General features: G+C 34.0%; 1 protein-coding gene and 2 pseudogenes across 3 annotated transcripts; 2 read left to right on the top strand and 1 right to left on the bottom strand.

Moving 5' to 3' along the window:
* Nucleotides 1–63: 63 nt before the first annotated feature.
* LOC121254793 (phosphatidylinositol/phosphatidylcholine transfer protein SFH3-like) lies at nt 64–5,736 on the bottom strand. Of its 3 annotated transcripts, none has more exons than XR_005938717.1 (16): nt 5,351–5,736; nt 4,947–5,103; nt 4,078–4,339; nt 3,856–3,955; nt 3,486–3,752; nt 3,203–3,280; nt 2,981–3,082; nt 2,846–2,895; nt 2,494–2,593; nt 2,292–2,384; nt 1,855–1,959; nt 1,482–1,599; nt 785–1,164; nt 628–702; nt 442–515; nt 64–262 (listed from the first exon to the last, which is right to left on the bottom strand). XR_005938717.1 is itself a non-coding variant. In XM_041154948.1 (15 exons), the coding sequence occupies exons 2-15, from the start codon at nt 4,999–5,001 to the stop codon at nt 498–500; spliced, it is 1,803 nt and encodes a 600-aa protein (XP_041010882.1). In that variant the 5' UTR covers nt 5,002–5,103; nt 5,351–5,734; the 3' UTR covers nt 64–497. The 3 variants fall into 3 exon arrangements, 1 of the variants encoding a protein (XP_041010882.1); XR_005938716.1 differs by having other exon boundaries at nt 1,843–1,959; nt 5,351–5,733; XM_041154948.1 differs by having other exon boundaries at nt 64–515; nt 5,351–5,734.
* A 2,910-nt stretch (nt 5,737–8,646) lies between these two features.
* On the top strand, nt 8,647–12,014 carry LOC121254295 (annotated as a pseudogene).
* A 6,656-nt stretch (nt 12,015–18,670) lies between these two features.
* On the top strand, nt 18,671–22,808 carry LOC121256329 (annotated as a pseudogene).
* Nucleotides 22,809–22,873: the final 65 nt, after the last annotated feature.

Below are 22,873 nucleotides of genomic sequence, written 5' to 3'. Positions count from 1 at the left end.
GTGGAAGATAATCTTATTTGAGTTATACGAAAATGACAACGTCGTTCCACGAACAAAGAAGACTGTGAAAGTGAATGACATTGAGTTAATGAATGTTGAGTGTATAATCCTCCAATCCAATGAAAAGACTGGACAAAATGCCCAAGAATCAAAACAAAATTCTCCGTCCTTTTCATTGGCAGCCAAACTTCTGCAGTGGATTTTTTCCCTTTCATTTGGTCAGAGGAAATGAAGCTTTTCAGTGACTCAAAAAAGTCAAAAACTGCAAAAACCCCATGAATATTTATTCAATATACACATTATTTCGAATAAACGACACACTCTTAATTTACAAGAGCCTTTGAGTTTAATTTATAAGTTGACAAAACAAACATGAAACATGGACTAAATGCATTAAACAGCATCTTCATGGGATGAAAACCAACATAGCCGCCGACTTACAGTTAATCTTTAAGTAATTATTTGGAGCATTGTACAGAAACCAGCAACCTAGCACCTCACCAGCGGAATGGGTTCTGCAATCACAGTCCAAAATAAAAACTTTTTAGTAAAATGAAAGCTCTATTTCTATATCTGAAACAGGTGCGATTGAAACTTGTAAGCAACGTCCGAGAATTAGTAATATACCAGCTTGTTCTTCTTCTTCTTCTTCTCAATGTAGGCTACGAGCTCCTGCTGATGAACAAGAGAATTCTCAAGCGCCTGCACAAAGAAGAATAGTATTCGTTACATTTGGTTATCTTAATTAAAGTTCTGTCTCTGTGTATCTTATATCAGATCATACCTTCTTGGTCGAGGATAGCTGCTGTTCGAGGGCATCGACACGGCTCAGTGCAGCGTTCAGTAACTCCTCCTTCTCAGGTGGCATGACGGCTGGTTTGTTGGTCAGAGCAACGACCTTCTTCTCCAATTCAGCCATACGTTTCATCATCGACATGTAATCGGTGCTGGTGATAGCAGGTGGTGGCAACTGATGGCCTTTCATCATGGTGGGATCATAGTAAAAGGAGCTGTCATAGAGGGACGCTTCAGTAACTTTCTTTGGCATGTTCCTTGCCAGGCGGACTACAGTGAAGATGCCCATAACAATGGCCATAATCCCACCAATAATGGGATTGCTTAGTCCTTCAGGAGCCTTGCAAGAATTATGCACAGGGAAACATTCTGTAGCAATGGAAACACAAGTAATATTTGTTCAATAAATCCTTGATCACGAAAATTCCCAATTTAAAGTAAATGAAAACTTCTAAAAGGTGGTGTTCTTCCACTTTCGTGTCACATTTCCACAGAGAGATCATGTCGGTTTTAATCGTATTTAAACAAGCTGGAATTATTCCATGTCGAAGAAAATAACCTTGCAACATGTTTACATGGAAACCAGTGAAACTACACGATAGTATTAAGGATATTTTTAGTTTAATCATACACATATCTGATTCTAAACTGGAAGGCATCAAAGAAGCAAATTTTCAATTTTGTACCTTTAGAAAATGAAAATTTATCATCTTGAACTGAGTTTGGCCAAGCTGCAACCAGAGTCTTGTCTACAATTGGAACGAAGCTGTGATAGGCACTATTCCTCCTTTTGATGATGGGAGCCTGCAACGTGAATAGAATTTTTATTAACTCATTAAGGAGCAAAGTTAACAATCTATGTCCAAATTGCAAGAGATAGAGATCCAATATCGAAATCAACTCAGAAATATAGTAATCTCGAAAGATTCCCCGCTAGCACTCTTGGCCTCGATGACATAATCTTCATGTCAAAGTTGATAAACTTGATTAGAATAAATAACTTCTATCGTGCGAGGAATTAAATTGAGTAGAATGAGATGGAAATACAGAAAAATGTACTTCTTCAGGAACAGGAGAGAGTCTTGGATCCTCCGCATAATCCCTTGAAAATATTGGAGAGAGACATTGCACGTCGCCTGCTTCTGAGTTGAAAGAATCGTACCTCTTCATATTATAGCATTGAAAAAAAAGCGTCAGGCATTTAATTACTTCAGACAATTCAAAGACCATGACCGAGAGTATACTTGTAATGGAATCGTGAATTTTCAAATTCTCATTTACGAGAAAGATAAGACATGAAGTGAATCTATCGCATTAATTTTGTGGGAAGAAATTTATATAAATAACCTTAAATGTTACAGAATCCACTTCATATGTTTTCTATCATTCACTTGAAGTTCTCAAGTCTAGACGAACTTGAAGGAATCTTTTCGCTTATAGAATACAGAGAAGATCATGAACTTGCCAAAGAGGTCAGACTTCTTTCAACTCATTACCTTTGGGCATGCATTCTCATCTTCAGAGATTGTCTTCTCCTCAATCCCGGACAGTATTGTCCTCGGGCATTTGGCCTCACCATTTTGAACCATCTGGCTTATCAAAATTATAATTAGTCATTTATTGTTTATGCTGCATCTTGCTCAGATAAAAAGGACATTTTAACTTGATCAAAGATCATTAGGGAGTATAGTCAGTCACCTTCAATATGTCTGGATCATTCCATGGCCCCTTATCAGAACGCATGCAACCACCCTTGTCTGCACAGGTACAAGAACCACCGAAAAACTCTGGAAGCTCACTGCCACAAATCCAGGAAAACAAGGAGTAAATGAGATTTGATGGAAAAATTATTTATAATAAAATTCTTCCATCAAGCATATTATAGATATTATCAAGGTAGCTAACGTGGAAGGATCTTCTTAAGTAAGATTTGTAATTGCAATTGTGGAACATGCAATATATACTAGATGAGCTGGTCCTTTTGCAAAATAAAACTGGCCAAAATAGACAAAATTCAGATTTTGTGTGAACTGGATGAAGAAAGAATTACCTAGCATCAATAACTTCAAGCAACTTGCTCTGGTACTTATTGCCAAGAACCTGGTAAATTAATCATGACTTTGTTTAGCAGAATTACTTGATCAAAGTCAGTGGAAGTTTTGGATAGATGGATGGCAATGCTTACATGAATTTTTGAAGTGGTCTTAGGATCAAGGAATGTTTTAACTGTATTCCATAATAGCCTAAATCCAGAGCCAGCATTGATGATGAACATGCGGTTTAGGCTCTGCAATAAACAGAAGATTGATAAGTCAATGTGAGTGAAGCCAGAAATTATAATTCAGGCTAAGGTAGAACACCAAGAAGCTTGAGGCATATCATGAGCTTTTAGAGAGAAAATGCGTACCTCAGGATAATTGTCACCATCAATCTTCTGAAGGCACGTAATAAGTTCCCTTGCAGATTTGCTGAATTGTTTAAGCCCCTGAGGCATCAATCGTAGTATAATAACTTAGGATACATCCTTTCCGAAAATAATTAATTGGACAGAAAGTAAAAAAGAATTCACAAAAAACAAAAGCAATAAAATGGTATTCAATCAATATTTTGAGTGAATTTCTACCATTCTCTGTTGGATGATTTAAGTACTGCTTGGTTGAGCAAATATAAAATAGGAACTGCCAGCTTACCACTCCTTGCACATCCAAAATAGTTGTGCTCTGGTCAATGTGCTTCTTAGCAGCAATGGAACAGGCTGGCATCTTTACAGCGAAGGTCCTCTCAAACTCCCTTACATGATACTTCAGATAGCGGTCCATTGTTGTGACTTGCAACAGCTTGGTGGAATCAACTTGACCAAGCCTTTCGATGTAAACAGGCCGTCCTTCTTTATCAACTCCATGATTCCCTTGTGGGTAGTAATTTAAGACTTCATCGACTTCCTTGAAATCAAATTCCTTAACCAAGAAAGGGAAGAAAAAGGATTTGACAGCTTGTTAGTTAAAAAAAAAAAAAACAGAAATCAAGTATTAGAAAGTACTTTAATTTTTCAGTGAATACCTCCATGACTGTGTCTGTTCCAAACTCCTTCCTCCAGTGGAGCATATCAGCCCACATTTGCTTTGTTTTCTCAATGTCAAACTTCCTAGCCCTTAAAAATCTGTACCAACATACATGAATGTCCTGGTTGGTTGTTTGTATTCTGGAGGCATAACTGAACTATAGCTACAAGTGCAACCTATTATAGCCTTTTAATAGTGAAGAAAGAGAAGTATCTGTGACCTTAGCATCATATGATGATCATCATGTTTTGAGGGTAGTAGTTCTTCCAAGATAAGTGCTTGGCGGAATGCATCCACAGCCTGTAGCTCCTCTGCATCGATGTTATCCTCGATAGCAACAGACATAACCTTGCTGTTTCTCCGGCCCCTCCTTTTCAAGGAATGCCTAAACTTGGTCGAGGCATTAATTGCCTTCTTCTTGAGAGATCCGAGTCTTGTCTTCTTCTCATCCTCAGAGTTTTCGAAGTCATATTTTTCCGGACCTATAAAAATGAACAATGTTTAGACCACTCATAAATTTAAGGTCGTAACAAAAAGACTGGCTGAAAGATCTTCTCCTCTTGCTACTGCTCTTTCATATTTCATCTCATAGCAAGTGAATTTTGACATATTCAAGCCCCTCAAGAATCAAGAAAGCGTCATGAATCAAGGCAGGTTCAACCAACAAGTTTCCATCTAAATGATAGAAGAAAAACAAATTACGACGACAAAGAAAATATTTTCCACAATTGCAACAGCTCTGAGGTTACATAAAATTGACAGAAGTCTCCATTTGGCTCATTTAAATCATTTTGATGTCTTTAAAACTGTGTGATGCGAAATTTCCTAAAGCAAAAGAGATCCGCTTTGGGCTTAGTTAAGTGGGAAATTCTTGATCTTCCAAATCTGAAATCTTTCTATTCCTTTTCTTTCTTCTTTTTTCACTTCTCTCAGAAACAATTCTCATCACTGTCATACATGGCACATAATCAACGAAGTATTTAGAATAATCAAAATCACATCAAGATAGATATATATAATATATATATATCTCATAACAAGATTCCAGAGGACGAAGTGCGGACAAAGGCATGATTGCAAGAGACTTACCCTCTTTAGATGGTCGTTCAAGAGGCCCAGACATAGTTTCGCACATGGTTGCCATATTGGAAGATAAGCTCAATTAAGACCACAAGAGGACAGGAGGATCAAGCACTCATATATAACAAGACGCCCAAACTAGTTCCCTCACGGTATATGCCTACACCTTTACCCATACACAAAAGTCAGAAACTTGCAACATTCAGAGCAAACATAATCAATATGAACGAAGAAAAAAAAAAGTTGGAAAACATCAGAGTAGCCAAAGAAAACGAATAAACGCAAATGCCATACAATGTTGGATCCAAAAGTTCAAGAATCAGACGAGTAATGAAGTGAAAATAGAATGTGGGTAGAGAAGAAGATGTAGAGAGAGAGAGAGAGAGAGAGAGAGAGAGATTGGGTTGGAATACCTTTTGATAAGAATGTAGCAAAGGGGTGCCAAGAGAGGAAGAAAGAAGTGTATATATCACCCGGATTACTCTCTGAAGTTGCGGCCCCAAAGGGACGGCCAAAATGGACAGCCAGGATGACATGACAGTAATAGGAAATGAAATATCTTGTTCCCTGCCATTGACAGGGTCTTGCAGAGCAGCGTAGATAATTGGCCTCTTTTTTCTGTTGCTGAGAAACAGAAGAGAAAGAGTAGGCGAAAAGAAATGCGAGCCACTCCATTGGGACTCTCTTCCCCACGCAACTAACCAACCAAGATTATGTAATACCTCCAAACCCACCCACTTTCCCCATACCATTAACGACTAGTACCATGTTCATAAACTATATGCTATACAATTTATTTTATTTTTGTGGATTATTGTATTTTTTAAAGGATTTGCTTGCATTATACTTTCATAGCTGTATTTTATACATTGCTGTTGAAGTTAGTGAGAGAGAGTCAATTTGCTAAACGTCGTGGCTCTCCACTAAAATTTTGCTTATTCTAATTCTCATGCCAGCTTATGGAAATCTTATGTCATATTGAATGATAATCAAATGTAAAGATCGTGTCAAATTCAATATATATATATATATATATATATATTCAACCTCCATTAATTTATATATATTTTTTCATTTTTCCCACATCCTTTAACTTTCTTTTTTTTCTTTTTTGGGTTGGTAAATCTCTACCTGATCTCATCCAGACGCTGTGCCAGGAGTTTTCCAATATTAGTTTGTGGTTGAGATCTGCATGCAATTGCACCCACGTAAACTCACTACAGCCAAAAGATATATGAATGGTGTGGTGTGGAGGAGTTTTGAACTATTGGATTGAACTTGAAAAACCAAAAATAGAACACAAGCAAATTGAAATTAGTCCCTATTTTAGTACGTGCTTGAATCGCATTTTCTCTCACGTGCCTCCATGACCAAGCGATACTCGACAATTATCATACTAAACATCTTGGTTCGACGTTATCAAGTAGGAAAACTATATAACATTGAGGACAAATTCATTGAGAGAGAGAGAGGTGACTTTGGACATTGGTATATTGAGTCGAACTTTTGTTGGTAAGCCATTCTCTTGCCCAGTCATTCTTCTATAAAGAAGAAAAATGATATTTATAATCGTGAAATATGCAAGAGTCGTAATTTATTTTTAAAAAATGAATAAATATCGAAACTACATAATAAAAAGTAATTTTTTAATAATATACCTACTCTTTTATTAAAAGATTACACAACACTTACATATTTTACGGCTGTATCTAGCACTACTAGATATGCCCTCGCTGATCACCAACCTTCAACCAATACCACTCTTCTATTGTCAAGGAAAAAAAAAAAAGTCTACTCTTCTGTCACGCTTCAACTAGTGTCACATGTAACCGTAGCCACACATCATCTTTACCAGCACTAGTATAATTATCACCGATAAATGTATCGATATCTTCAAACTTGAGACACATATAAAGTGAATTGTGCAGTATTTATTGAGTGCTTAATATTGTCCAAATAATACACACAAATAATAATAAATACTATATCACATACTTCATAGGTTTATCTATTAATCTTTTTAAAACCTCATATTTGAACAAAGTTTTTGAAAAAGAAAATTATATCTAAAGATGCAATTCTACAATTTTTTTTGCAATATTGTTTTAAATAGATACTTTTTATGATTATATTTTATAAAAATGTCATCTATTTAAAAAAATTATAAACACTGTGTTTTATCATGCTCTTTAAAAAAAAAAAAAAATCAGTCGAAATGACCATTGGTCATCCCGCAATCTTCCCGGCCCCTTCAGGTTGGAACAAAACCCAAGCAAAATCCTAACTTCTGATACTCTCGATAATGAGTTTATTATAAGTGCATTTTGAGTAATTTAAGAAAAATTGTCTCAATATGATGGTCTCTTATAAATTTTTCCAAATTTTATATGCAGCTACTTTTAATTATTTTTTATACATCCTACTAATACGATTGATTGTATTGTTTTTTTAATATAAAATAATTAATTTGACAATTACATCAATAAAATACATAAAAAATATACAGAAATGATTCTACGTAGTAAAACTCTAATTTTTTCTTTTTCAAAGTCATCAATGACCACTGGTCAATCCTGCAACCTCCCTCCCTTCCGTTGGAGCAAATATGCCATATACTAATTATCTTCAACAATCTTCATTTGGTTATTCAATTCATTTTAACTCATCTCAACTTATCATTACAATTTTTTTCAAATTTTAATATAAAATATAATAAATAATTTAATTTTTTCAAATTCTAAAATAATAATAATATTAAAAAATAATATTCTAACAATATTTTATCATCTCAATTCAACTCATTTCAACGTCTAAACATAATCTAAATCTCTTCAAAGTACATTTTGAATATTTAAGGAGAAATTGATTTTAAACATTATTAGTACTCAATAGGATTGAGATGTTTGATGAATAGTAAAAGATAAATTACTATATTTTTAATTTAATTAAAAATAAAATTACTGAAAAAAATAAAAGTGAGAATTTTTTTATATTTTAAATTAATTAATTTGGTGGCTGCCTGTCGGTTCTTCTTTAATATATATATAATATATATATGTGTGTGTGCGTGTGTTTTTAGAATAATATAAAAGAAAATTTATTTTGAATTTTTGATATTTATGAAAAGGAAAATTCTAGTTCTACTAAGAATACTCGTTGAGAATGGATATCGATTGTACATTTTTATTTATTTAATGATTAAAAAAGTATTTTTTAATAATTTTATGAATTTTTTTAAAATATTTAAGATGTTTAAAAAAATGTTTAAGAAAAAAAGCAAAAAAATAAAATAAAATTACATGGCCGGTGAGGATTCTCAGGAAATCCTCGGCCTTATAAATAATTGAGTGAGATTAACGATGTAATAATAATTTAGGTGTATTTAATAAGTGAGAGTATTTAAGGTATTCTTATTATTATTTTTTACTTATTTTTACTATTTATTATTTATTATTTACTTTTTAATATTTTATTTTTATTATTTTATTATCATTCATAAATATTTTCAACACTTTTTAAATATTCTCGCTATTCAAACCGACCGAAAAATATCTTTGACTGAGATGTGAGATATTTTGATTTGGTCTCAAAGCCAAACGATTGTCAATACGAGAGGTTCTAGTCTCAAACATTCATTCGTGATACTGTACAATTTTCTGATAAACAAAGTCACGAATAAGACACCCTCATACCTTTTGCCGTTTTGTCTATGCTGTCTTCTTGTCCATGGACGCCGCAAGTTTCATCCCTCACTCCCCATCCCTCCCTAAAACCCCTCCCCCTCAGAGCCGTCCTCACCCAAGACCCAACCCAGACCACACCATTTCAGCACTGTTTCACCAAATCCTCTGATGGGTTATTTACTGTGAGAGCCTCAAGGTCCAGGAAGTCATGGAGTCCGTTGATAAGAGGCCTTTCTATCTCTACAGTAAGCCCCAGATCACCAGAAACTTCGAGGCCTATAAGGAGGCATTGGAGGGGCTGAACTCGGCCATTGGGTATGCTGTCAAAGCCGACAATAACTTGAAGATTCTGGAGCATTAGAGGCAGCTTGGTTCTGGTGCAGTGCTTGTTAGTGGAAATGAAATGAGGCTGGCTCTCCACGCCGGATTTGATCCCACCAAGTAAGTTCATGTGCTCTCTCACATATATTTGATTTTGAGATATGTTGATCTAGATTTGACTAGTAATGCTTAAGCGCTATCTCGCATTGTACCCGTGTCACTACTTTTTTAGTTTTAAATTGTGTTAATATTTGGTGCCCGTATGAACAGGTGTATTGTTAATGGGAATGGGAAACTCTTGGAGGATTTGGTTTTAGCCGCCGAGAGGGGTGTCTTTGTTAACGTTGATAGTGAATTTGACTTGGAGAATATTGTATCAGCTGCGAGAATAGCGGGCAAGAAGGTTAATGTTTTGCTTCGGATTAACCCAGACGTGGACTCTCAGGTATGTTGTGGCCAGATTATTCTTCATATTTTTATGGTCATTTTCTATGTGTAACTTGTATTGTAAGTAAAGAGAACACCTTTTACAGACTTTAAATTGACTACGTTAAAATCTTTGCCAATCGACTGGTTCATTCAGGACCTCAGCGAATTCCATACATTAGATGGTCGTTTGCACCTTGGGAACACTTTGGGCTTCAGAAGTTTGAATCAGCCCTTAGTCCACCACTTATTCTTGAAATAATAATCTCTTATAGGAGCGCCCTTGATGCATTTGATTTAAAACGTGTTTTATTGTCCATTTGCTTCATACTTAGTCATCTATACTATTGAAGTAAGGCAGTACATACTAATCACAACTACTCTTTTGTCTGAACTACCCAAGTTCATTTTTTTCACGTTGGTCTACTTTGTTTGTACTGAACTTTATGTTAGTGACACGTCTATTCTTTTCTAGGTCCATCCTTATGTTGCCACTGGGAATAAAAACTCCAAATTTGGCGTTAGAAATGAGAAGCTGCTATGGTTCTTGGATGCTGTCAAGGCACATCCTAATGAGCTGAAGCTTGTGGGAGCGCATTGCCATCTTGGTTCCACCATCACGAAGGTATTTCAACTACATTGTGTTTGTCTCTATGTTTCTCTCATGTAGTTGTGCTTTCTTTCTTTTGGTAAAAGTTTTCCATAGTTGAACATGATTTAGAACCTGCTGAAGTTGAGTCTGGGAAAAGTAATGTTCATTATATGATAGCTGTACATATTACTATTCACATGACGAAAACTCTTAGATTTCTTTATACGGTACAGTTTTTATTTGCGTAGTAGCTTGGTTGTCTGTTGCTGTTTTGACTTGTCAGGGGCTGTTGCAGCAGAAATATAATATTCTTCTCCTCTGTTTTTGTCTCCTTAATCTTGCATCAATTTTTGTGATTTACATGAAAATCCAATACCTGGCAGAAATAATTTGATTTTAACATGAATGGTCCTTGGACCGAATGGCATCTCTTTTCCCCATAAACAAAGGGTGGAAGGTGGGTCACTGGTTCCATCCTTTATGTGTTGTAAGTTGTTTACCTCTTGAAACAAACTTTTGATTCAATCATTTCTGTGCCATCAAAATCTTCTACATGTGATACAGAATTGTTTTTATTTTTTATTTTTTTTCAAAGGCAACCAAAAAAGGTATTGGCTGAGTAATTGCAACATGTAGAGAGTTAGAAGCCTCTCTCACTTGAGAAGGCGAACTCTCTTCATTTACTTTTATTTCAGAGTCTTGGCTGGTATTTTTTGAAGAGAGTCCTCGCTGGTGTTAAAATGGTTGACATGGTAAATAAGGCTTTGTTTCCTAGTGTGTTGTAGTTACCACGAGAATTAAAGTTCCTACTTTTATTTGTATAAATTCTCTCTTAACATTTTTAGAATCTTGGTTGGTGCAGGTTTGCGACTTGGTCCTTTCACGATGGCAGCATGACAGAACTTATCCGTCCTAGCCTCTATGGCGCTTATCATGTAAGTATTCATAATACTTAACTTCCCTGGTGGTCAACTGCCTTAGCGTCGATTGAAGATGATGGACATCTCACTTTAATCAGCTCAGTATCAGTTTGCTTGTTTTTTTTTTCCTTTAATTTCAAGTGTGTTATCAAATGCTTTCTGTTTAGTGCTTGAAAAAAATAATTCAACGTGTTGTACTTGATCCAAAAATCATAAAAGTGAGATTTTACTGATCAAAAAATAAAAACTTGATCCAAATATTGTGTTAGTCAGTAGCCATATCTCATACCTATATAACAGTGGAGTATTCTGTCTATTTGAAACCCAAATTGCTGATTCTGATCTATAATATTATGTAATAGATGTAGTTTTCCTCATTTCGAACTAATTTCACTAATCAGCATTGCTACATCCCACGTTCCTGTGCCTTTTTTTTTTTTTTTTTTTAATCAGACTTGGTTTTGCCTTTCTTATCACAATTGACTCGTAATTATCTGGTTGCAGCACATAGAGTTGGTTTCTCCTGCGCCACCCAACCTTTGATGTAGTGGGCCCTGTATGCGAGTCTGCAGATTTACTGGGGAAGGATAGAGAACTTCCAACTCCAGTCAAGGTAGTGTCTAGGCTACTGTTGGATTCTAACATCTATAAATTTCTAGCCTTTTTTAATGGGGGCTAAGTTTGAATGCTCTTGTGCGTCAACCAAAAAAACATGAGGATTCCATTTTACTTTCTCCTGATTGAGTTTCACTTTGCAGGGAGCTGGTCTCGTTGTCCATGATGCAGGTGCTTATTGCATGAGCATGGCATCAACTTTTAATCTTAAGATGCGCCCTCCAGAGTACTGGGTATGAAAGAATTGACTTTATGCTGCCTGTTTCTTCAACCACACGTCTATTCTGTACAAAATGATACTGGACAGTCTCGAGTGTTCCATCAATTAACCCTAGAGATGGCTTCTACTGCTTTTATTTTTAGGTTGAAGAAGATGGCTCAGTGGCCGAAATTCGGCATGGTGAAACATTTGAAGACCATATAAGATTCTTTGAAGGGCTTTGATCGACAGCATTAGTTGTCTGTAGCTGCAGATTAAGATAGCTTCCATTCTCCAAATGCATGGTTTACATTATTCCAAACTGGACGCGGGGATTTATATATTAGTTTTGCAGCTTTATATTATATTTTCATCAGTCTTTATTTGAAGGATTGCAATGGCGGAGACAAAGCCAGCCAGTAAATCACCTTTTAAGGGTCTCATCATCAGTGGATGAGAGCATTATTTGTTTTACCCTTACCCTTTAAATAACTACTTCTTCTCTTTTATATTTCTTTGTATGCCTTTATCAATTTTTATTTGTTTGGTACACCGACACACACACACACACAGTACAGATCACAAATCAACTTTGACTTCACATCTTTTAAACGCACTTGTGATATGCAGGCGTTCTCAGATTTTTGTAAATCTTTCTTGAGAAAATCAAGTTCCGAGAATAATGTAGATTCAATGTAAAAAAGTGGAGCCACAATGAAAAAGTTGGTTTTTTCAAATGAATGAATTACCATAAACAAACATGCTTTTAGAGATCCTAGCAATGCCTATGACCCGGTTTGGATTTGAGTTGATGCAAAGCCCAGCACTGACCAAAAACACAAAAGTTCAATTAACTTTCTCCAAGGTATGTAATTGCTAGGCCACGCTCATTGTAAATTTAAGAAAAAAAAATTGTGAGGCTATGACAATTTCTTCAGGAATTGGAAAAGCTACCTTTGAATTATTACGAGCTTTGATGGCCTGCCGAGAGTCCCTTTTCAGTTAACAGAAATTATATTTACACTCTCATTTCTTTTTTTCTTTTTTTTAAAAAGAATGCAATTCATAATTTTATCTAATACTATAAATTGTGTTGGCTTTGGATGATTGTCTCATAACATATTCTAATCCATCCCATTTAATAAAAGACTTTGCAACCACTCTTCATGTTACTTATTTAAATTGTTCGTCTGATCACAACAAATGAACAGAAAAATGAAAAAAAAAACAAAAACAAAAAAATTACACTATATATTCTCGAACTATATTGAATTTTCATTTGACTGTTAGAGATTATATTACAGATTGATTTATTTTTAATCGATTTCAATGGTAAAAAATTCTATAATTTTTAATCGATTTTCAATTTGACGTGGCTTTATCTGATCTGTTAAATCTATTTATAATAAAAATAATTTTACAATCTGAGAAACCACATCAAATTACATCATTTTGTAAATTGTTTTTGTGTAAATCTTTTATGACTAAAGTATGTAAAAAAAAAAAAAAAAACTGTTCAAAAAAAAAAGGTGGCGGAGAGAGCAATGTGGCAACTCGTGAGCTAAGATTTTCCTTATTTTGTTGGCAACATTTGAATGTATGTTTTTATGTGTACATATCAATGCATGCTTTTCTATGGACAATGACTCTTACTTAGACACATTTATGTTTTAGTTCATTCGTCATTTCAAAAATTCACTCCACCCCACTAAAGGAAAAAACTACATCAATTAATATCAATGTGGGCCCTAACATATATGCTAATGCTATGCAAATTTGAAAGGTCCCCATCATGCTTGCTATTATATTACTATAAGGATTATAAATAATTAACCCCCCCATTGTAAGCAACGACTACGAGGAGTAAACAATTGCAAAATATATATGTTTTCGGTCCTTAATAGGCCCAATATGTTTTTACTTTACACTCCTTTTCTTAATTAATCCAACGTCACAATCCCTTGTTGCATTCGAGTGCCTTTTTGAAATTGTTGTACCAAATAAGTTTTTTTACAGTAATACTTTTACAATTATAGAATTTTACTATTAAATAATTATTTACTGTTAGCTCTGTAAGAGCATTTTGATAAAAAGTTTCAATTAAGTATTTTTTTTTTAAATTAGAGCAATACTATATACAGTCCCTAAATAAGGATTACATTACAAGCCTAATTAATTTTATCCTTAAATTTTTTTTAAAATTATAATAATATCCTTATTAAAACATTACTTTTTTCTATTTAATGAAAGATTTATACATACCGTCACTATTTAAAAACTGCAAATAGAATTTATCTGAAAAAAATAAGTCGTGATTCATGAAGTTGGACATCATGACCTGATTAAAGTTGAAAGGGAAAAGCTCCACTAATACCATGACTCCATTTATATCGACTGTTGTAGTAGGGCTTGATCTAAACGTGTTGACAATGCACATATAGATGCTTTTATGGTTTCATTGGATTGTTGAATTCAAAACCCTTCAATCAATTCGATTTTAAAAGGCTTTTATCTCACCACAATAAGATAAAAGTTTTACTGGAATTTCCCCAAGCAACTTTTGGAGCTTTACCATTTTGTCTTCAAAACCTTTTTCTTTTCCTCTTCCCTTTTGTCTTCCCATTGACAATTTGCATATTTTAGGTCCTCCATCACTATATATACTGAACCCAATGTGTAACATGTCTTGGATTTAATTAATTTTTATTGTTTTGTTTATGTGTACCTATTAATACTTAAATAAAGTAAGAGTCTTCAATCTTCTAAATCCTTTTAACGTGTAATGCTATATACTGTTCTAGTAATAGAATTTGTTAATCTCACATACTCATTTAAAAAAAAAAAAAAATTTATTATTAATCTTATATTTATTTACATTTTTTAAAAAGAGTGTACGTAACTTACATATTCTAAAATTGCGAAAATCATTTTTTTTATAAACTTACGAAATTCATCCTTTTATTGTTTATATATATATATATATATATATATATATATATATATATATTTTAGCTAAGCAAGGGGGACAAGGTTATTGGTGTGAAGATATGACAACAACGTATGGATGAGTGAGGAATGATGTTACTTCTTTTTCATATGATGTTTTGATTCGCTTTCATTACACTTATAATACTCTTTGTAGGTGTATTTTTCTTTGATGGCCAAGATATTCAAGATCACAGATCACTCCTTATCTTTTCTTTTTGTTTGAAATAACCTGCCAAATTTTATTGGATACTGCAAATCTTTTGTGGATTGCCAACAGGTTTTTGGCCCCTTATAGCATTTCCTCCGGTAAAATACTACCAGATACAACTCCCCATATCGAACTATAACTTTTGAACAATTTCTTAATAAAAAAAATTATCATTTTTTAAATCTTATACTATCAAAGTAAAGTAAATTTCATATAAATTCAAAAATAATAACATCGTATTGGAGAATCGCGTAAAAATTAGAAAAATAGTTGTATCTATATATATATTTTTAAATAATAATATTGTTTATTATCTTAATTTTATAATTCTTAATTAATATAACACATTTGAAGTGATGTTTTATACAAAATCAATCATGACTACATTTTTTTAAGAAAAATATACATTTTAAGAGATAAAAATTATAAGCCAGTGGCCCGGTAGAGATAACACTAGTTAAATATCTATATAACATAATTTGATCTAGAAGATAAATTTAAAATTTAATCATTTTAATTAAATTTTACTACTTAAATTATGTGAATTTTATGTTTAATATATCGATTTGAAAATAAAATAATTAGAATATTCTAATTTCTTGATGGGAATAATTATATATAATTCTAGGATAATAATTAAATTAATTGGAGTCAAATCTCTTCAATAATAATAAAGAAAGGAAGGTTGGATCCAGTGAGTCAATAATATTAGAGTTATTGTTAGAATATTTGAATATATATATTTTTTACTTAGTGTTTAAAAAATGTTATTAATAAAATTGTATATTTTTTTAATAATTAAAATTATTTATAAAAAAATAAATTGCACATTTGTAGTAACGGGCGCCCGCCAGCACCACCCATAATATTGCAAGAAGTACACAGTCCGGATTTGCTCAGACAGTGACGTGTACGGCCGAGATAGCGTGGCTGTAGATTAGCTTAAACTGTGATCTTTAAGGAAAGTAAAACGTTCAAGTAACACCTATTTTACGATTAACTACATAGAGCTGAAAAGACACTGACAGGTCTTTGCGATTGACGCCAAGTGGACGGCCGATTATACTCTGCCCATTACTTCATTTGCTGAGACTAACAGGTGACGTGCTACTGGTAGTTGTAACGCGATTTCCCGCCTTTCAGGACATGGTAGCACACAGCTTTGGGCCCATGAGGATGACCGAGTTTTTTTTTTTTCTTTCAATGGCAAACCTTGGATGTGATTTGGATTTAAAGATAAGTTGAGATAAATTGTGAATAATAGTGAGATAAATTATAAATAGTAATAAAATTTATGAGTTAAAGTTGATGAATAATAATGAATAGTAATAAGATGAGTTGAAATGAATTAAGATGAATTACGAATATAAACTGGGCCGCAGGATTTTTCAGACTCATATTTATAAAGTAAATCTCAATCCTGTACATCGCATCTTTAGAAATTTTTCATACACAAAATTGGGTAAGTTACTACCGAGAGTATTAATAATGTGCTTTTGTTTATTTATTTATTTTATGAGCAGAGCACCGCTCTAATTGATCGTGAGTTTAAATTAATTTTTTTTATTAATTTATTAATTTATATTTTTTTATCATTTTTAAAATATTTTTAAAAAATATAAAAAATATATCAATATATTAATAGTCACTTTCTTAATTATTAAGTAAAAATAAAAATTTTTAAAAAAATTAAATTATATAAAGTGTTAAAATGATGGAATAAATTGAATGAATAAAGCATCATTTTTCATTTTTCTTTATTTTTGGCTATTTTAGTTTCAGATATTACGTTTCTTTTATGTGCTAATCTATAAAAATGACCTAATACCCTAGTTGCCCTGGTCTTTAAGAAATTACCCTACCATCATTTAGTTTTTGATCCATTGTGTATATCTTCTTTTTGTTCAATATCTTATATACAAAAAAAGTATAGTATATTTGATATATGAAGTTTGAACTATTATTTAGATAATATGTATATGTAATAGAAAATTTTTTTTATCAGTCATTATTTATCATTCTGTGCTATATAAAAATATCTTTATATTTTATGAAAAATATTTCATACTCTATAAAAAAAAATTATAAATATAAAATATAAAAATAAATAATAGTTGATGCATTATAAATTATATATGAAATAATGAAAAAAGGATAAAATATATGTAAGATTAATATGGACCTGAAAAAAATGTGAAGGACCCAATAGTATTAATGTGATTGTGACCTTGATTGAAAGGGAGAGGATGGATGCATAAGAAAAGAAGGAGAGGAAGTTAAGATAAGGGTTAATTAATTGAAAGCGGAAGGCCACAAATTAAAAATGATCCATCATCCATCGCACAGCAGGGATGTGGAGACATGCTGGTAAAACGACGCAACAAGTGAGGGCATTTTGATGAGACCAACAACATCCTATATTTACTCAAATACAGGCGACACGGACACACGCGCACACACAGACCTCGGCGGCACCCCGCGTCAACCGTGCTTTTGGATTTTTCTCTGCTCTCTTTTCTCTTTCGCTTTTGCCTTTTCTTTTTTTCTAGGCAGAGAGAGAGAGAGAGAGAGTGGAATGTTGGAGTCAGAGCGGTTTTGGGTTTAGTTGCTGGTTTCTGCAGTCTCTTTCTCGTGCCTTCTTCTTGTTGCTCTACTACCATTCCTCTGTCTCCTCCGAAATGCCGCGTAGCTAGCCACCGACCGAAATAAAAAGGCTCCCCCTCCTCCATTTCCCTTCTAAACACTTATATCTCTCATCCCAAATTCTCCTCACTCTCTCCTTCCCTCCGAGTTAAGATTTTGCGGTTTGGCTCGAGATCGCCCGGTAACTTTTTGGACATTTTCAGTTTTTTTCCTCCTTCAATTATCTCTTTTCGTTTTGGCAGCGATTGAAGGTTTGGTTGCTTCGCGGGTTAATTACTATGCGAGTATTGATCGATGACTGCTCCATTTTAGATATTTTATGATGTCATTTTTCTCGTAAAATAGTTTATTTTCCTAGTTGGGGATTTCCAATGAATATTTGGTGGAATTGTAATTACCAATAAGTTCTTCTTATTCAAATTCGCATTATCAGTCTTATTTTTAGTACTTGTTTATTAGCATCAAATTCTCTCTCTCTGTATCTCTTTCTCATTTTTCTTCTTAAACACTGAAAGAGAAAAATCTTATCTTCAGTGTTTGATGTAATTTAAACTCTACAAATTATGGTAGTTAATTGCTTTTTATTTAGAAATATGTTGTTTCAGGTTTAAATCACACTTATAAAAAAAAGAGGTTTAAATCATTTTGGGTTTTTTTATTGTCTTCTAAGAATGATCTTTCCCTTGTTTTCCACTGGTTCTAAGAAAGAAATTGCGCAAATATTGTCAAATTGCCTCGCATGTGTATATGTATGGGACATGATCTCCTGAGAACCTAGTCTTGTTTTGTTTATTTATAGTTTTAGTTCAATAATAATGTCAAATTTGAAAAGTTAGATGGAGAATTGGAATTTTGATTTGGATCAGTGCTTAGTTGAGTTGATCGAGCTAGACGATTGGAATTGGTTAGTTGGTTTGCTTTGCATGTTCTGGTGTTTCAAATTGGGATGCCATGCCCTGTACTTACATATATTAAACTTCTTGCAATCTTCTTTCCTAAATTTCTCGAAGCTTGATTATTCCTTTGTTATGCATGTACCAGTCATTACTTTCCTTATTGGATTGCAGCTCAGGAATGGTTATATATATATATATATATATATATTGTTTTTCTAATAAATTTCTGCGATCTATTTTAGGTCCTACGGAACTTCTGCAAAAGTTGGCAGTGCGCTCCTTTTTCAAGCCATCGTCTTTAAGTTTCTGTCAGGTTTTGACTTCAATAATGGCTGGTGACTCTTTGATAAGCTCTAATGGTCATGGTAACGGCAACGGCCAGCCTGATCCACAGAGAACTTACCAAGTTGTTGTGGCTTCAACCCGAGAAATGGGTATTGGTAGGGATGGGAAATTACCATGGAAGTTACCTTCTGATCTCAGATTTTTTAAAGATATCACTACAAATACATCAGATCCTGGGAAAAAGAATGCAGTTTTAATGGGTAGGAAAACGTGGGAGAGTTTTCCCGTTGAGAGTCGGCCGCTGCTGGTCGCCTTAACGTTGTTCTGACTCGCTCTGGGAGTTTCGATATTGCAACTGCAGAAAATGTTCTAATATGTGGAAGCATGGCTTCTGCTTTGGAATTATTAGCTGGCCCCCATATTGTCTGTCAATTGATAAAGTGTTTGTTATAGGAGGCGGCCAGATATTGAGGTGTGTTTTTTGTTCATTTCTGTTTTTTGATGGGCACTTCTTTGTTTCCTTCCCTTTTTCTATTGATCGTCTTTAAATACAGGGAAGCTCTCAATGCGCTAGATGTGATGCTATCCACATCACAGAATTGAGACAAGCCTTGAATGTGACACATTTATCCCTGCAGTGGATACCTCTATATTTCAGCCATGGTACTCATCCTTTCCTGTGATGGAAAATAATATTCGATATTCCTTCACGACATATGTTCGGGTTAGGAGTTCTGCAGGTGAATCCCTTTGTCAAACGGTGATCTGGTCTTTGATGGTAGTTCAGATTCCATTAAGTTTGAGGTCAAGAAGTTCTCTTTCTTGCCCAAGATGCTCTTTGAGAGACATGAGGAGCTCGTTTATCTTAGAATGGTTCAAGAAATCATCTCAGATGGCACTCTCAAGGATGATAGGACGGGGACTGGTACTTTGTCGAAGTTTGGGTGCCAGGTAGAAACTCAGATAATCAAGATATACTTTTTTTGTTTTATTTTAATATCTCTTGTTTACATATTAATGATTTTCGGTTGGTTTCTCTTTCTCCATTGTATTTCAACAGATGCGGTTCAATCTGCGCAAAACTTTTCCTCTTCTTACCACTAAGGCATGTGAATATTTCTTAAGGATTTAATAGTGAATGACCATCAATCGTTCTCTGGTTCCATTGTATGTATTTTCTTTTTTATCATCGATTTTAATTTGTGGCACGTATTTTTGGTCACGAGGTTATGTTGCATAAAAAATGAATTTCTTTTATTCATCTCAATATTAGGTTGACACATTTATTATTTGGTTAATAGAAAGTGTTTTGGAGAGGTGTTGTTGAAGAACTTCTGTGGTTTATCAGTGGATCAACAAATGCCAAGGTAATATCTTTATTGAATATTTTGAGCCGTATGCTCTATCTCTTCCTTACCTTATTGGAAAATGGAACCAGAGTGGAACTTCAACTTCCTATTATCAGTAGCTCGTTGACCAGACTCATTCATTTGATTCATTGCTTTCCTTGCTTGAATTTTTCTTATTTCAAAAAATTTGTGAAGAAGATTATTTTCTGTGATACTTTCAGTGCAGACATACCTATATGGTGTGAAGTTTTTGAGAAAAAGATATAATCACTTCTTTTGACTCTTCCTGTGTATTGGACCAAGTGTACATGTTGCTATTTTGTACGGAGTATGATTGGTATCTAAAAAACTGTCTTTGATTTTGTGTTCCTGTCAGTGATGTTGCAAAGGGAATATCTTTAGTTGCATGGATGGCATATAAATGCAATGAAAGAAACGAATTGCAATCTTAGAATATAAATGAGTACGTTTAAAGCTCCCATTTCTAATATTTGTTGTCTTCTTTGATATTTGTTTGGTCTTTCATGACAAATGTAATGAGTACATTTTGAACACCAAGTGAAATCGTTGGTTGGTCACGTGTCTTTCATTTACCTGATGCATGTATGATTCTACATTTAGAATCCTGATCTGTCTGATGAAATGGAATGCATTATCAGAAGTTGGTTTAATGACAGGTCCTCCAGGAAAAAGGGATTCATATATGGGATGGCAATGCTTCCCGAGACTACCTTGATAGGCAAGTATTGAATCTAAATATCGGTAAATACATTTATATTCATTCACATGTATCGTCTTTGCTCTGCGGCTAGTGTAAATAACTTCTGCCTTCATGCAGTTTTATATTTTATTTTATTTTCCTGTTTCCAGCATCGGTTTGACAGACAGGGAGGAAGGTGACTTGGGACCTGTATATGGATTTCAATGGAGACACTTTGGTGCTAGGTTGGGAGGATTTAACTTTTCTAAGTTCATGTTGTTGACTAGCCTCAAAAAAATTAGATTCCACTTTTACTCATCTTACGTTCTACAGGTATACTGACATGCATGCTGACTACACTGGCCAAGGATTTGATCAATTGTTGGACGTTCTTACAGGTTAAAAATAATCCTGATGACCGAAGGATAATACTCTCAGCATGGAATCCTTCTGATCTCAAATTGATGGCACTTCACCTTGCACATGTTTGCCCAGGTTTGTACTGAAGCATTGCACGCAACCTTTTCTTTTCTAATATCTCTTTATTTCTGAGTACATCATCTTTCTTTTTGCAGTTCTATGTGGCCAATGGTGAGTTATCATGCCAAATGTATCAACGGTCTGCTGACTTGGGCTCGGTGTGCCTTTTAACATAGCATCTTATGCTCTCCTGACATGCATGATTGCTCACGTTTGTGGTATGCATTTACATAATTGTTTTTGCCAGTGAAGATCTTTCTAGAATGATATACTTTTGATGATCTGTATGGTGGCATTTGGTGCTTAATGTAAAGAGTTTATGATGCTGCATCTGATGGTAAATTTTAAATAGTGATGAGGTTGGGAGGATCAATCTGCAGATGCCTAAATTATTTGTTGGTTTTCTAAACATTCAATTTTGTGGTTTATGGTACACTTCTGCAGACCATCATAATCATTTATCTTTTACAGATCTCAAGCCAGGTGATTTTACCCATGTTATTGGGGATGCTCATGTTTACCGCACTCATGTCCGACCTCTTCAGGAGCAGCTTCAGAAACTCCCTAAACCTTTTCCGGTAAGTATAACAGTGTTAAAACCAAAACTCTGTTGAATTTGATTTTTATCTCTTCTTGAAATACGTTTGCTGGTTGGGAAATGGTATGATTTTCATTACTCTTTCCAAATTCCTATTGTTTGAAGTGTTCTTTTTACATTATTGGCCCTCACTTTTAATGCAGATTTTGAGGATCAATCCTGAGAGAAGAACATAGATTCTTTTGTGGCTAGTGATTTCAAACTCATAGGTTATGATCCTCACCAGAAGATTGAAATGAAAATGCATTATAGCCATCTTGTAGAGCTTTTCACTTGATAAGACTTGAGAGAATGGTCCCTCCTATCAGGCAATATTTGCCATAGTTTTTAGGCAAGTATCTGAATTTATGCTTCTTCATTTTCTGCTAGAGTTCAAATTTTTGCCTCCTTGACGCTTCACCTATTAATATGAATTCCCTGGCATGTTTATTTAGAGATCTTTAGCCTTCTAGATGGTTCATTGCTATGAACATTTCTCTTCATCTAATTGGTGCCTGTTGTAGTTGATTATAGGGATTTCAGCACTCTTCACGATACATAATGTTTAACACTGCCCAATTCATCTTTTTAAGTTTTGATGATCGAATCATATGTCATCTTCTATAACTGATCATTATGCCTTAATTTCTGCATGTTTTTTCCCAAGAACTGATAGATTTCTCTCTATGATGTCTCAGGCACAACTGTGGGAGGTTTATGTTAATATTGAATTCTATACGAATAAAAAAAAAACTAGTTGAATATACTTAAACTTGGACCTGCTGCAGTGAGAGGAGAATCCTTCAGTTCCACGGAGTTTGGTGGTTCTAGGTGATTTAGTTAATGAGGAGCTTCTGACTTTTTAAGTTTGTTTTTCCCATTTTATTGTAGCTATCACTTTTTAAAAATATAGCTGCAATTACTCTGCCGTGTTATTGAAAGTAACCAGAGTTTAAAATTTCGAATTATCTTATATATTTTTGTTGAAATTACTCGGATTGTGTTCTTGAGTTCTATTTCAGTGATTGTTGTGCTTTCACTCGTATTAAAGATG

This window comes from Juglans microcarpa x Juglans regia, chromosome 3D (genome assembly GCF_004785595.1).
Source record: "Juglans microcarpa x Juglans regia isolate MS1-56 chromosome 3D, Jm3101_v1.0, whole genome shotgun sequence".
NCBI classification, from domain to species: Eukaryota; Viridiplantae; Streptophyta; class Magnoliopsida; order Fagales; family Juglandaceae; genus Juglans; species Juglans microcarpa x Juglans regia.
Note: the sequence above shows the minus strand (reverse complement) of the source record. Positions and strands in the feature narration are given on the sequence as shown.